The sequence below is a fragment of the Artibeus jamaicensis genome, unplaced genomic scaffold (assembly GCF_021234435.1).
Source record: "Artibeus jamaicensis isolate MK-2021 breed Jamaican fruit bat unplaced genomic scaffold, CSHL_Jam_final scaffold_1964, whole genome shotgun sequence".
Lineage (NCBI taxonomy): Eukaryota > Metazoa > Chordata > Mammalia > Chiroptera > Phyllostomidae > Artibeus > Artibeus jamaicensis.
In genome coordinates this window covers 46,162,997-46,178,262 of record NW_026522030.1, presented here as the reverse complement: position 1 = coordinate 46,178,262, position 15,266 = coordinate 46,162,997, and the positions used below count along the sequence as shown (strand labels likewise).

Genomic DNA, 15,266 nt, shown 5'->3' with positions numbered 1-15,266 from the left:
AAAATAATACAGTAATTAATAAGCAATAATACAAGAAAAACTCTGTGTTTTCCACACTCATAACTCCAAACCTGCCTTTGTCCCACCCTGTATTTATTTTATATTTTTTCTATTAATTTGTGTCCATGTTATTCTAAAAGGAAGGAGGAGGGGGAAATATCCAGAAGGAGGATGGGAGGGAGGGAGGGAGGGAGGGAGGGAGGGAGGGAAGGAAGGAAGGAAGGAAACAAAAGGAGGCAAAATGTTTATTTTTTAAATATTACCTGTACTGATTCTCACTGACCAATTCAGCTTTCTTACTGGGGAGACACATAGTGGCTGACAATAAGAAGAATATGCTTTTTTAAAAAATAAATAACATTAAGTGCTTCAACAGAGGAAAAATATTCTTGCTGTGGGGCATTTAGTACAGTTAATTGAAGTCTAGTTCTGTTTTTCCTGCCTTTTAAATGAGTCTTGTTTATATCAAATGAATGTCACGCAATGAAATGGTCAAGAGAGCTTAAAACATAAAACTGAGTGGCACTGTCTTGGTGCCTAAGGATAACGAACACAGTAAGGAGCTGATCCAAGAAGTGTATTTGATTGAAATGTGGCAGCATTGTCCCCCCAGTTGTTGGGAATTTGTCACTGTGTTGAATGGATGTTCTAACTCACAGTGGCGTACACCGCAGATTTATTAAACTACACACTTGTGATGAGTTGCTTTGAATGGAAAATACGTGGTTTATTGTATTTAGCATGTTTTCTCTTTTACATGTAATGTCATAGTAACTGGTAGCTATTTAATTCAAAGAAACATTTGGCATTTTCAATGCGGCTATACAAATTATCATAAGTGGGCTTTGTTTAAATCCTACTGCAAGTGAGGTTTGACTTTTTAAAAATTGTTTTTAGAAAGCACAGTATACCTTCATCAGCATAAAAGTTGGGAGGAAATGTTCATGGAGCCAGAAATCTTCAGCGTGGGTAGTATGGAAAAATACCGACTGATGTACATTGTGCATACACGCACCACAACTGAACAAACTGAAGTCCTCCAGGACCTGTGATGTCCCTGGATGTTCCCTGTTGAGTCACCTGCTCGGTGCTCCATTAAAGCAACTTGATAGGCATTGAGTAGTAAACCTTTTCAGTAGAGCACTGTTTGAAATAATAGTGTACTGACCTTTCCAGGTTACAGTACCTTGTTAATAATGGACTCAGGTATTTGTGTGCTTTTTAATTTGGCTAAACCATTATATAGAGAATCTTAAAGCCACAGCAATCATTTCATACATGATTTCTTCTATATGTTGCCTCATCACCTTTACAAGAGTAGCACATTGCAGAAATGGAGGAAATAATTATGTTTCTCAGTATCTTGCTGCTTGGCACTGCCCCACTCACCTTCCTCTGGCTTCTGCATGGAGTATTATCTATATGGGAAGTGACCTTGGTCTTCTGGCAAAGACCTAAGTGTACTACTATAGGGTTGAGTAGAAAAACAAAGGTAGCCCCCAAGAAGAAAGCTAATGGGAGTGCTTTCCCTCAGTACCTCCAGCAACAGCAGGATGTTTACAGGTATTGATGCAAAGCCTGGATGGGCACTGTGGGGAAAGGATTCTTAGCAGATCACAGGGGACTACAAGAAATGGAGCAGAAATGCCTTCACCGGAGAGCCCTCCATCTACAAGTACTTGTCACTTTTACAGGTGATATTGCAAACATGGCCAAACCTACGAATTTTATTGAGAATCTAATTCGTCCCAATGTATGTGGAAATATTGGATCCATTTACAGAGATAACCTGTTAAAATACACATAAGTCACTGAAAAGGAAAATGAAGGTTACAATCGAAGTGCCATTGCTTGTATCACCAAAGAGTTTACGAAATTAAAGTGAGAACCTAAGTGTATAGAAGGAATGGTTTAACCAAGCTTAGATTTATCACCTCAAACAGATAACAAGGTGAAGTGGACAAAATAAATAAAGGAGAGAGGAGATTTAGTAAACGAAGAGAATAGAACAACAGAAGTTGTTCACTTAGGAAGCATTATTTTGTGCCCTTTAGCTCAGGTAAGCAATCTACTTAAGCTTGATTTGTTGAAAAAGTCTATTTGCCTTCCAAGATCTATAATGTGTCCTGCTGTCCTGAAAATTGGACCATTTTACAAAGGAAATAGATGCAGCCGATAATGTGAAATTCATATTAATGTGATGATTTGCTTCAGCCAGTGTGGATTCCAGCCAGTGGCTATGAATTACCTGATTTACTTGCCAATAGAGTGAGAGTGGAAAGTGGGATTGTTAACCCAGGAAATTTTTTGTTCTTCCTCTCCTCTTATTCATGAATAATGTCAAGCTTTCTGAGATGGTGATATAAAATGATCCTTTATTAGGTGTTGCACAGCAGATGATATGACTCCACTTAATTTTTAGCTTTTAGACCAAAAGTGCCTTTCACTATCTGAAAGGTACTTTTATACACATCAGACCTCTGAATGTATAATTGCTTATACCCAAATATTACAAAGTTTGACAGTGCTTATTAAAGGTATAGCATAAGTAGGGAAATAATCATTCATGTATTCATTGCAAACATATGACTTTCAATAAAATCAGAAACCGGTGATTGATATAACTAGCCCCTAGCACAGAACTTGTTCATGAAAGCAAATTGATTTCTAATTCCCATGGGTTTGTTGTGGATGATGAGACACCAAACAATGCCATTTGAAATGCAGTAGTTCTTTCAGAAGATAAAAGAAGATTTTTGCCTAGTCCATGGACTCTATGAATTCTACTTTTCTTTTTAAAAATCCATCTCACGAATAAAAAAACCTATTTATTCTTTAAGTTATTTAATATTGTTGGAGAGTCTAAATGCAAGGAGGTGGAATTTTTCCCCTCAATTCTCCCAGATATTCAGAAGGTATTGAAATACACATTCCAGACTTGATACAAATGCAGTAATGCAACCATTTAAGAGCTTCAAAGACTTTTATCCTCAACTGCAGTACCACACACATACCTGTCTTTGGATTAGAAGAATGAAAGACTAGAATTGCTGTCTCTCAGCTAAGGCACAAAAAGGGAAGATAGAGAAACCAGTTGTTTTCAGTATAACCATCTTTGGAAAGTTGTAGGATGCAGAGAGAACATTGCTTTAGCATACTTTCCCAATTGGGGGTGGCAATCAAGTCACGGTTAGTGAAATACTGCATTTAACCATCTGAACAGAGTAAGGAAGTCTCATATTTTCCCAGTTGAGAACTGGTCCCTCTGTTGGTAGATATTTCCTATGAATATGTTTATATGTCTGCTGGGTTCAGGTACCAGGATACAGGCAAGTTACATTTAGAACTACCTAATCTCTTAGAGGAATGTGGTTTACATCAATAAATCATCATTTGTTAGTGTTCAGGCTCAGTCAGAACTAGTGTGGACCATATAATTAAAAGGGCATAGCTTTGTCACCTATGACCTACAAAAGTACAACAAAGACCTAAATACAATGAAGGTATGAATTAACTAACGTTACACTGGCCACTTCAAATGGTTAATGGAATAAATTGGGCAAAAGGAGAAAAGGAAAGAGGAAATATGATGGAAAACTAGGATTAACAGCTAATCAACTTGTACAGATCTCTAAGATCTGTGGAGGAGGGGAAAATATTCACTTATAAAAGATATTTTTAAAAGAAACATTTATTAAGCCTCATACATCTTCCTGAGTAGCAGTTACTGGATATGTGTTAGGATGATTAATACATGAGTTATGCATTAAACAAAAGTTAACTGTGTCCATTAGCCTAGGTTGGGGGGAAGCTTTTCTTTTTCTCTTTAAAAAAAAGAAATTCCGAGTCATCCAATGACTACACCTTGACCCTGGAAACTTTTTTGTTACTAATGACAAAAGCAACACATGTTTATTGGAAGATGTTGTAATATGAAAAATAAGCTTGTTAACAATCGTTGTCCATAGGTTGTGGCCACACAGGTGTTCATTATATTAGCTCAAATATTTAGTATATTTAAAAATTTTTGTTAGTTGGAAAGTCAAAAAAGGCACTTTAAACAATCTTTATTTTACCACTTTTTATTTTTATTTCTCGACATACTTAAAATAAAAAGTAAAAGATTTCCTATAGCTACTCCAATTTTACCCTCAAGAAAGATCTACCATTTATAGCACCATGCATATCCTTCCAGGCCCTTTATATGGATATCCAGTTATTTAAATTATAAAACACATAGCAGGTGTATAGAGCTATAGATAGGTGCATTTATATAAAATTTCCTGTTTTAACATTTAACTGTGTAAAAATAGACTTTTTGTAAGATACTGTATTAAGTTTTATCTCCTTTTTTAACAACTGATGTTATTCTACTTTACAGATATCACAAAAGTGTGGACTCATTCCTTATTAATGGAGGCTAAGTTATTTCCCATGCTTTGCTTTGCAAATAATACTGTACCAAGCCGTACTGAACCTGTCTTTTCAGAATCTGTCTTTTCAGATCTTTGTTACTATTTCTGAATCCTAGACACCTGGAAGGGTGATTATAGGATTGTAGGATAGGCACATTTACCATTTTGATAGAGACTGCCTATAACAAGTTGGTTTTTGGGGGGTGTTTTTTAAAATACTGTAAAAAGCTTTTACTTAGCATGTAGCTCCTCTAGGCCATGGCCTCTAGAATTGGACCAAATGACTATAATAAATATAATATTGTCAAAAGATGAAGATGGATAAGAAAATCAAAGAAATTGCCAGTACGTGTTCATATTTTTACTTTTTTCTAGCAAAGCAAATTTAGAAGTTTAGCTCTCGGAGAAATAAGCTTTCTTTCTAGTACAAAAAAGAAGTAAGGGAGCATGTAACTAATAACATCAGATGATGCTCCAGTCTCCGCTTTTCTCCGTGCCTGCAAAATCCATCCCCTCAAACAGACACACACCACACCACACAGCATGCAACACACACACACACACACACACACACCCTTTGGTTGATTTGTCACTTTCCATCAGAAAAAATTTTCCTGCAGAAGTCTTTTATTTTAGTATCTGCACCCCCTACTCAGACACCTCCCTCCAAAAAAATTCAAACAAAATCAAAACTCTAGTGTTTCTACTTGCATCTTTTGGGGAAAAGGATATAAAAATTGATGATCAGATGTTACCACATAAAGGCTTCATTTTCATCTCATGAAATGACCTTAATATGTTTTGCCCTAAAGCATGCATGGACGGTAGGTGATTGATGGGCTGTGCAAAACAAAACAAACTCATAAGAAGTTAACATATTAGGAATAGTAGTATCAGCAGCAGAAATGCCTGTACAGCAATTGGCTGGGCTTCAAAAGCTTGTGTGTGTCTTTTGATGCATTAGTACTCTTAATGGTCTCAGTGCTAACACGATTCATTTTCCATGTACTATCTTCTTTTATTTTTATTTTTATGGCATTTTTCTATTACCATTTATTTCCCTTATACCCTACCCCCACTGCACTCACCACATTGTTGTCCATGTCCGTGTCCATGAGTCCTTTTCCCTTTTTGTTCGATCCTCCTAACCCTCCCTAACTATCCCCTTAACCACCCTCCCCATGGCTGTCATCCTGCTCTCCATCCGTGAGTCTGTCTGTTTTGCTTGTTAGTTCAGTTTGTTCACTAGATTCCACAAATGAGTGAAATCATATGGTGTTGAATATTTGTCCTTCTCTGATTGGCTAATTTCACTTAGCATAATGTTTTCCAGCTCCATCCATGCTGTTGGAAAGCATTAAATTTACTTTTTATGGCTGAGTAGTATTTTACTGTGTAAATGCCCCATAGTTGTTTTAGCCACTCATCTAATGATGGACACTTGGGCTGCTTCCATGCCTTGGTGATTGTAAATAATGCTGCAATGAACACAAGGTGCTTATGTTCTTTCGCACTTCTTTGATGATTGCCATTCTGACAGGTGTGAAGTGATTTCTCACTGTGGTTTTAATTTGCATTTCTCTGATAGCTAGTGATGTTGAGCATCCTTCTCTGTGTCTATTAGTCTCCTGTATGTCCTCTTTGGAGAAGTGTCTATTCAGGTCCTTTGCCCATTTTTTATTGCATTGTTTGTTTTTTAGTATTGAGTTTTATTTTCTTTATAAACTTTGGATATTTCAAAAATTGATATGAAACCACAAAAGGCCCCACTTAGCAATCCCAAGAAAGAAGAACAAAGTTGGAGGAATCATGCTACCTAATATTAAACTATACTCTAAGGCCATGGTAATCAAAACAGCATGGTACTGGCATAAAAACTGACGCATAGATCAATGGAACAGAATAGAGACCCCAGAAATAAGCTCACACCTTTATAGTCAATATTTGACAGAGGGAGCAAGAGCTAAAGATAGTTTATTCGATAAATGGTGTTGGAGAAATTGGACAGATATATGAGGAAAAGTGAGACTAGACCACCTTCTTATGGATTCAAAATGTATTAAAGGCTTAAATATGAGATGCAAAACAATGAGACCCTAGAAGAAAACATAAGCAGTAAAATCTCGGACATTGCCCATTTCAATAATTGTTTCTGATATAACTCCTCAGGCAAGGGAAACAAAAGAAAAAAATAAACAAGTGAGACTCTATCAAACTAAAAAGTGTTTGCACAACAAAGAAAAACATCAACAAAAGAAAAACAACCCACTGCATGGGACAATCTTCACTGATAAATCTGATAAAGAGTTAATGTGCATGTTCTTTCCTATCTTCATATTTTATTTTGTACTGAAAGAAACTTAGGTATATGACCTGGGTTAAGAACACCCTATGTGCTCTTTATATTTTACATTTCAAAAATCATGTCCTGGCTGGCGTGGCTCCGTGGATTGAGCATGGGCCTGTGAAGCAAAGAGTCACTGGTTCGATTCCCAGTCAGGACACATGCCTGGGTTGCAGGCCAGCTCCCCAGTGGGGGCCACATAAGAGGCCACCACACAATGATGTTTCTCTCCCATGATTTCTCCTTCCCCTCCCCTCTCTTTAAAAATAAATAAAATATATTTTTAAAAAATCTTGGTTCATAGAACCCAAATGGTAAATATCTGATATAAAAAAAAAAACATGGTTTATTCAAATTCTATACTCGGAGAAATCCTCCATTAAAAAAGGAGTTTTAATTATGCCATCCAGCACACACCTGAAAAATCACTCTTGATGTTTCTTTCCTTCAGTGATGATCCAGGTTGTGGATTAAGTTCATATTCTCATTATGTTTTCACCAAGAAGCAATTACACCTGACAAATCCATGTTCTTTTTTGTATTTAATTCATCATTCATCCATGAGACAAAATGTGAGCATAAGGGTATCTTTATTTCATTCAGGGTATTATAAATAGTGCACACATTATATAATAGTCTGACAAATATTTTATAGACTAAGTTTCTCCCTATGATTGTTAATTCAATTAAGTGCATTTTTGACAGGACTACAGCTGAAAAACTTGATGAACAAATTAGTTTTTCCCTGTTCCATGACTATAAATGTTTCAGCCTTTATCACAATTTGTTGAGTAGGGAACTATAAAGAGAATATTCCTGAGTCCTTACAAATATATAGTAACAGAAAAGAAAAACACCTAAAGAATTTCCCAACACTATTAGTGACCTCAACAACTCTTTTTAGCAAAAACAGTTGTGTTGTTGTAAAGTGTCTTTTGACATTTAATGTGAAAATAAAGCAAGTATTTGATAAACGTTTCGCTGTAGATAAAAAAAAGTCATGTAGAGCATACTGTTGATTAAATTAGTCTTAGTGAAATATAACAACATTTTAAAAGCAAACATTATAAAATGAGGATTTTTAAAGTCATTCTGCCGAATAACACTAAAGTTATTAACATTTTGACTATATACCTTTACTTTAAGTTTTCATGGAATCTCTCAGTAATTTGAGGAGAAGTAACTGGAAAATACAGGAGTGTGTATCAGCATGCTTTACCTTTTCCCTACCACCAAAACAGACGTACATACCTTTGATAATTAAGCTATTATGTTATTGACACATTTTCTGAAACTGAGGATGCTGTGTGATCCCTGTATTACTGTGTAGATAGCCTAGCCTTGCAGGCCTGCATTTGTGTGCTTGTTATCATTCTTCCAGGGAGGTAGTGATTTCCCACCTAGCGTGGCGTAATGAGAAGTGGCCTGGGTGAGAAGTGACAAGGTCTGGTATCCCATCCCCATGTAACCGTAGTTGTACTAATAAGGATAAGCTGGCCAAGTCCTTTCATCCCTTTAGGCTTCATTTTTCTAATTAGTAAAATTGTTGTGGGAGCAAAGGGAAAAATAGATGAACCCACAGGTCAGAGGGCGACTCATGTGAGAAGTGACACTGTCCTGCTCCTCACCCTGTGCTCGTTGTCCAGCCCATTGCCTCGTGGGTCAAGCATGCACTCCGTCACTCTCAACCTTCTCTGATTTTCATTCACACACAAAAGGAACATTTTTGCTCTTTTAAAACAGAGGTCACAGTCTAGTTAGCAAAACGTGGCCGGCAAAGGTCTTGTCTTTGAGCCCCACGGGGCTTCAACAAAACCCTGAGTCAACAATGAAAACTGAGGAGACATCACGTAACAATCTAGGTTTTCAGTCGCTGCTGAAAATCTGAAAAGCCTCTCACTCTGGCCCTGCTGGGCTGGGTAGTTTCAAGCTCCTGGACGCACTCCACAGTCTTCGTCACCCTTAAAGGTGACCCTGACATTGAGACTGAACATTAGTTGCCATTTCCTCTCCATTTCTCTATTACTTTTATATAATAGAGAAATATTTTTTCTTTATCTAGCCTCCATTGAAACTGGGGGAATGAAGGGCAGCCCTTGAAGGCTGCTCGTTGGAAGGAAAGGGGGACATGTGCATTTCGTGGTGAAAGGTTTACTATGCAACACATAGATGCCTTCTGTGATTTAGCTTCCCAGCCTGGCCCCTTCAGCCCCTGTAAACTCTCCCGCCTGCTTTTGAAGGTCGTAACTGCCATTCTAGAAAGAATACAGTGAAGAGATGCCAAAGCTACTTAAGACTTTGTTATCTACTAGCCAGGCTAACATGCGCAATTCATTTAACTTCTCTGGACTTCAGAATCCTCAAACTTCACAAAATGGACTAAGTACGCTCTAAGGCACCCCTCAGCTGAAAATGCTATGATTTTCAAGTTTTACTGCTTCTAAGGAAGCCCCCGTCACATTACCCCACAAATATGCACCCTGTTCAAAGTAGCTGCCATGTTTCCCTTCACCCTCAAGTAGATTTCAGCGACTGCATCTGTCATCTTTCATGTTAACAGTGGACATGAGAGCTTTAGAAAGGGAACTCTGCTCAGATTCAGCATGTGCCTTTCAAATGCATTTATGTTGTGCATTTTTAGCTTCAAACTGATAAAGTTAGGATCCTGATGAATCCTCATCCATCGTGAGCTGTTCAAGTGTTTTGCTACTAATAATAACTGTAGTACTAAAAGCAGATTCAAGGGTAGCACCAGAAGAAAGCTGATCTCATTCTCATAAATGCTGATAAGATTTTTGAATGAAAATTAAATAAATGAAATTATAGAGCCCTATTAAGAATTCCCATAGTACCAAGAGCCATTACTGGGAACTTTAAAAATATCAATGTCTGGCTTCCACACTTAGAGATTCTGACTTAATTAGTCCAGAAAGAAGGAATTTTAAAACACCTCAAGTGATGCTAATTGAAAAAAACACTGGTCTCTTAAAACTTTGGTTTATAGACAATGAACAAAGGCCAGGTTGCTCAAAAAAAGGTTGAAAAGCTACCACAGTGAAATGAACTTTATAGTTTTCTTAGCACGTCTGCTTTTACATTCTGTATCTAATGTGCTTGATTTATATTATATAAATGTTTTTCACCCTTGGACGGTGGAGAAGTTTGGAGGGAGTAATATAACAGTATTTTGTAAAGAGCAGTTCATTTTCTGCCACGGCTGGTGTGGCTCAGAGGATTGTGTGCCATCCTGCAACTCTGAAGGTCACTTGTTCGATGCTCAGTCAGGGCGCATGCCTGGGATGTGCGCCAGGTCCCCAGTTGCGGGTATATGAGAGGCAACCAGTGTTTCTCTCCCTTTCTTTCTCCCTCCCTTCCCCTGTCTCTAAAAGTAAATAAATAAAATATTTTTTTAAAGTAGATTATTTTCTGATGTGAGCTAAATAGTTTCATGTTAGAGGAGTTTCATCCCAGGTTTATCCTGTACCATAACTTATGTTGATACATGATATACATAGTTAAGTGCTTTTTGGCTAGCTAAACAAAATGGTGTTAAACTTAAAAATTTCAGAAAGTAGAAAATTAAACTACATGATAGTTTTTGATTTTGCAAAAAGCCAGTGTTCAACACCCCTCAAAGGAAAGATGCTAGGACTTTTAGAACCCTTGTATGTGCACTGCATCCCAGAGCTGCTTCTCTGTCATTCCCTACGTTCACAGATCCTGTGGACGTGCGGTAGAAGGGGGTGTTATAAAGAAGGGGAGTGACTCCAGAATTAGTGCTGCACCTTCATTTTACAGATAAGCAAAAAGAGACGCTTAATCACCATAGATTGGTTCCTGGTAGTAGACGGCAGAGCCAGAAGTGGAATCCGTGTACAGTACTGTAGTCTGGGCGTCCTTCTGCAGTATCAGGTCCCCAGAAGTTCTCCCAGTGCTTCTGTGAAATGTCCATTCTGCCATTTTTACTTGTGCTAGAACTTCAGCATAATATGGTATATACTGATGAGTCTTATTAAACAACAGTTCTTGAATGCTATGGTTTCTTTGAATGATATACACCCACATGCACATATATACACAGACACGCATATACACATATATTATATATATAATTTTCTCCTAGTTTAGGATGGAATAGATCAGCGCAGGTTTGCTTGGATTTCTCTGTAATTAGCTTCTGAAGTAATGCTCCCAGACCATGTGCCAGTGCATGCCAGAAGTAAATATGTTGATCGCATCGTTGGTTGATTATTTTGATCTTCTACTGCTGTTATACTAATACTTTTCCCATCTCCAACTGGCTTTACTTTTGCAGCTTTGAGCAGTATTTCAGTCCCCTACGCCTCCCTGATTGGCTCTGTGTCCTCCCTCTCTAGCCAAACCACCACTCAGTCCATATATGATAATAACTCTCTCCCACGATTCGCTCGAAAAGGTCTAAACATCTTTGTCTCTATTATTTTCTCTGTTAAAGCACTGTAATGGATGTCCACATTATTTCACTTCCATTTCCAGATAATCCTAGAGGCTCTTGTGCCTTTGCATTTCCATTCTTGTCATTGGGGGCGCCTCATCTGGATAAGATCACTTTAATTATCAGACCCCTGTCACCCACCCACTCCCTGCACAGAATGTAAATTAGTTCAATTCTATCATCTATATGGAAAAGTTCCAGAAATGGGCTCCAACATTTTGGCCCAAATGCATAATTAAATGAGAAGCAAAGAGTTTCTACTTCCAAATGTATTCCTTTGGATTGGGTCTTCTATTAAGATTTTAGCTACCTGGAAGCATACCATAGCCATAAATGCTAACACACCAAAATTCACAGCACTATGCTAAAATAAAGATCTAGACAGAGGAATCAAAATAGTGTTTCAATTACCTTTCCAGAACCATTGATAATTTGACATTTGAGATAAAGGAACGTACTTGGTGACTTTTAATAATGGCACGATTTCTAAGATGCTGATAAAGTAATCACATCACGTTCACTTAATGGTCACCATTCCGCAGGCTGAGTCCCTCCAAAGAGTCCCAGGGTCAGCCCAATGTCAACGTGGCTTCCAGTTTGAGCCCCTCTCTCATTCCTTGTCTGCTTCAGAGGCTTCCCCGGGGGTATGCTAGTTCAAGTTTTTCTAGCCAGTTGGATTTTGTATCGATAAGACATGAGTCAGCAATACTGTCTCATGTTACTCTTACAAAAATTAATCTGAAACAAGCAAAATGCAAATCATCTGAAAAGAAAACACTGGAAAGACTTGGGGATCATCCTAATTAGCAGTGGATTCCTTTGAACAGAATCCGTGAAACTGATACATCTTCAGCTGGCAGACTGAACTAAGATGTGCCTGCCACTTCCCCTGTCACTGCTTTCTTTCTTTTTCCACCTTTCCCCCTCCTGTCCCCTCACCATTTCCTGGATTCATTTTCCATTAGTGGACAAAGATGTTTACACCTGAAGTAGATTGTAGGTTTACTGGGTGTTGAATAATCGGACCCGGCTAACATACCACAAAGCCATTAGTGCGGCCATTTATGAACATCCAGGAGAAGGCTGCAACCCCAACCTCTACAATCTGCTACTAGTGGAAACATTTTTGAAACTCAGTTTGGTGTCTGGTTTTGTCATCAGTGATTATCCTCTATGAGCTGTGGTGCATGCCATTCTTTGCGTCCATGTTTGCATGTGAATGTCAGTCACCTACAGATTTGTGAAATATTAAAGCGGTCTTAATTGAGTCACGAAGTATAGTGAATCCTGTAAAAAATTGCTGCATTTTTGTTAATCCTTTTAAAAAGTAAATGAGACTCTACATTTCATTTTTTTAACAAATCCGTTCTGTTTTGTTTTATTTACACCGTCATTTCCTTTGCAGGTTCAGATGATTCCGGTTACCCTGGTAACCTTCATTCTTCAAGTTAGTTTTCCTTGATTATGCATAAGTCACTTTACGTTCCCTGTCAAGCTACTACTCTTTCCCTTTTAGGCCTTTCTCAGTGTCTGTTTTCTTAGTTCACTTTACACCATTTAATTCCACACAATTTCCATTTCACACAGTGCAGGAGAAGGAGTTTGAAATGACATAATAGTCATTACTCAAAGCAGAGGTTGACATCAAGCCTGACTCTCAGTTTTCTCCACTAGCTAACCGCACTGCTTCGTAGCACAATAACGCTTTCTTTCAAACCAGCAGTGTTAGTGTGGGGACTGTGCTTGGTGACTTTTCATTTGGCTACAAAATTCATTCTTCCAGAGCATGTCCTGCTTTGAGTAACCAAACTATCTGCCTGCTTCCTCACATAAAACATTTTACTACTCACATATTCTCAGGCCATTTCTAACTATTGTATTTTCTATATTTTGGAATAGTTACCACCATTTTTATTTGTTTTCAAATGCATTTCTTCTTTCCTCTTAATAGGTATGGCTAGTCACCCTCCAATACCGATCTTGGAACTTGCAGATCATATTGAAAGGTTGAAAGCAAACGACAACCTGAAGTTCTCCCAGGAATATGAGGTAAATCAGCACGTTGACAGTACTTTAAAGAGTTGTCCCTCTCTTCTTTTTTGACTATATTCTTGAAAATGAACTTTACCAGTGGCTTTTAAATGTGACTCAGAATCTGACTTAGAAGTAGCTGCACTTTTAAAAAACGTATTCCGTAATGAGGTTGATTTATCTTTTCCGATTTTACATTCATGGAATATATTGAATTAATGAGTTCTTGGGGTACCAGTTGGGCGCCAAATACACTGATCTGTGGTGGGAATCCTCACTGAATGAATGTGTAGGGAATAAGTAGATTTCTCAGTAAGCTCAGTTTTACGTGGCCTGAAGACCCTATATTGACTGAGTCCCTACACATGATTGTATCCTTCCATCTGAAATAATACCAGGGCTAATGTTAAGATAGCCATATGTCCCCAGAAAGTTACCTGCCTCACAGCAATGGCGAACTGAAGGGTATTTTAAAATTCGAGAATCTGTAAAGGTGCTGCATGAATTCCTGATGAAAGGGAATGAAAAGTCTTTGTACTCACGTGTATTTGGAGATCATGGCGTTTACTGAGCAGAAAGTTGTAGAACTGGGTGTTCCTGGTACTCCCCCTGGAACAGGGACCCCTATTAAAACCGATTCATGAGTTATTGATAACTGAACCATTGTGATTCTTTTAGGCCATGTTTAATTTAGCATAAGATTTAAAATGTACATAAGATCTAAAATCATGGGGTTGTGCCAAACAGAAGTTGTTGAGTGCCTGAGCAGCCCAAATTCCGCCTTAGAGTTTCTACTGCCTACTTAGTGAGAATCTTAAAACCCATGTTATACCTTTTTTGGTTTCTGTTGTATCAATCTTAAATGAAGCTGTTGGACTAGGTGATCTATCAGTCTACCAGCTCTGACAATCTGCCCCATCAGATTTGGTAAGAGCCTCGAAGAGGAGCCCCAACCTCAGGTGGCAGAAGGGTCATTAACTATATGAAGAAGCTCCTTGTAAGAGAATGAGTAGTGGGGCCTATGGCAAACTGGGTATTTCATGAACCATGTAAATACCAGGTTTGATCATTTTCAATTACTGTGCCGGCTCACCAGAACATATCTGTAGCCCCTTACATCTCCACACTCAAGAGCTGGATAGCCTTTTATTCTTAGAGTCCTCCAACATTTTTGTAAAAGATGTGCTAGAACGTAAAGGGGATTTTATCTGTTTGTTTTTGGTTTGGTTATTTTTTGTTTTGTTTGGGGGGGGGTTGCTTGTTTATTTTTGCTCAGTGGTTAAGTTATATTCTCTTGTTCTGTTCCAAGCCTTCAGGAGAACATGTTCGATTTTATGAAACTCACCTTGGATGGTGAAATGCCTTATTTTATCAAATGGTCTGCTTCTTACTTTCTCCATGTTCTTCCTCTTGGCCATAATGGCTCTTTTTTACTTAACACAATGTCCTTTAAACTAGTTTCTGTAGTTTCTGATTTGGGGATTAAGGCTGAAAATTGAATGTTAAGAGGAAAAAAAGACATGAAGGAATGGCTCTGGAGGCAGCTTAGAGACCTCTTAGTGGAGTGTCAGTGCTCACCAACCAGAAACCTTCCACCTCGCCACCTGGACCCTTCTCCTTATCAGGATTCTTCATGCTGTTTTGCTCTGCGATGTTTTCTTCATGGTCCCACTCTGCTACTAATTTATGATTATAAATGACATAATGGGTCACAAAAAATAAAGGATAATAGCTTAACCTGTTAATAAGCCATTAATTCACCCTCTGCCATATAACATTAAACTGTGGACAATACTTGCTTCACTCAAGCAATCTCAGTTGTATGCCCTGGCTACAATAACTGGCCTCCTTTAAATATGGAAATTCTCCAGAAACGCTACGTGTGAAGATGCTGTAATAATACTTATTCAGTAGCCATTTTAGCCATTCTGGCAGAAGTGCTGCTCCTCGGAAGCAGTTCCGTAACTGCACGCTGGCCATGCTCCCGTTAACAACTCCCCCA

General features: G+C 38.2%; 1 protein-coding gene across 17 annotated transcripts in view; it reads left to right on the top strand.

Moving 5' to 3' along the window:
* Window positions 1-15,266, top strand: part of PTPRD (protein tyrosine phosphatase receptor type D) — a 523,934-nt gene that overhangs the window by 394,190 nt on the left and 114,478 nt on the right. For 9 of the 17 annotated variants that reach the window (XM_053656280.1, XM_037156783.2, XM_037156782.2 and 6 more), the window contains one exon: window positions 13,185-13,282. In XM_053656280.1, coding sequence (XP_053512255.1) covers window positions 13,185-13,282 — 98 coding nt within the window. Of the gene's footprint in view, window positions 1-12,638; window positions 12,681-13,184; window positions 13,283-15,266 lie in introns of all 17 variants that reach the window. The other 8 variants (XM_037156780.2, XM_053656277.1, XM_053656275.1 and 5 more) reach the window with 1 other exon arrangement.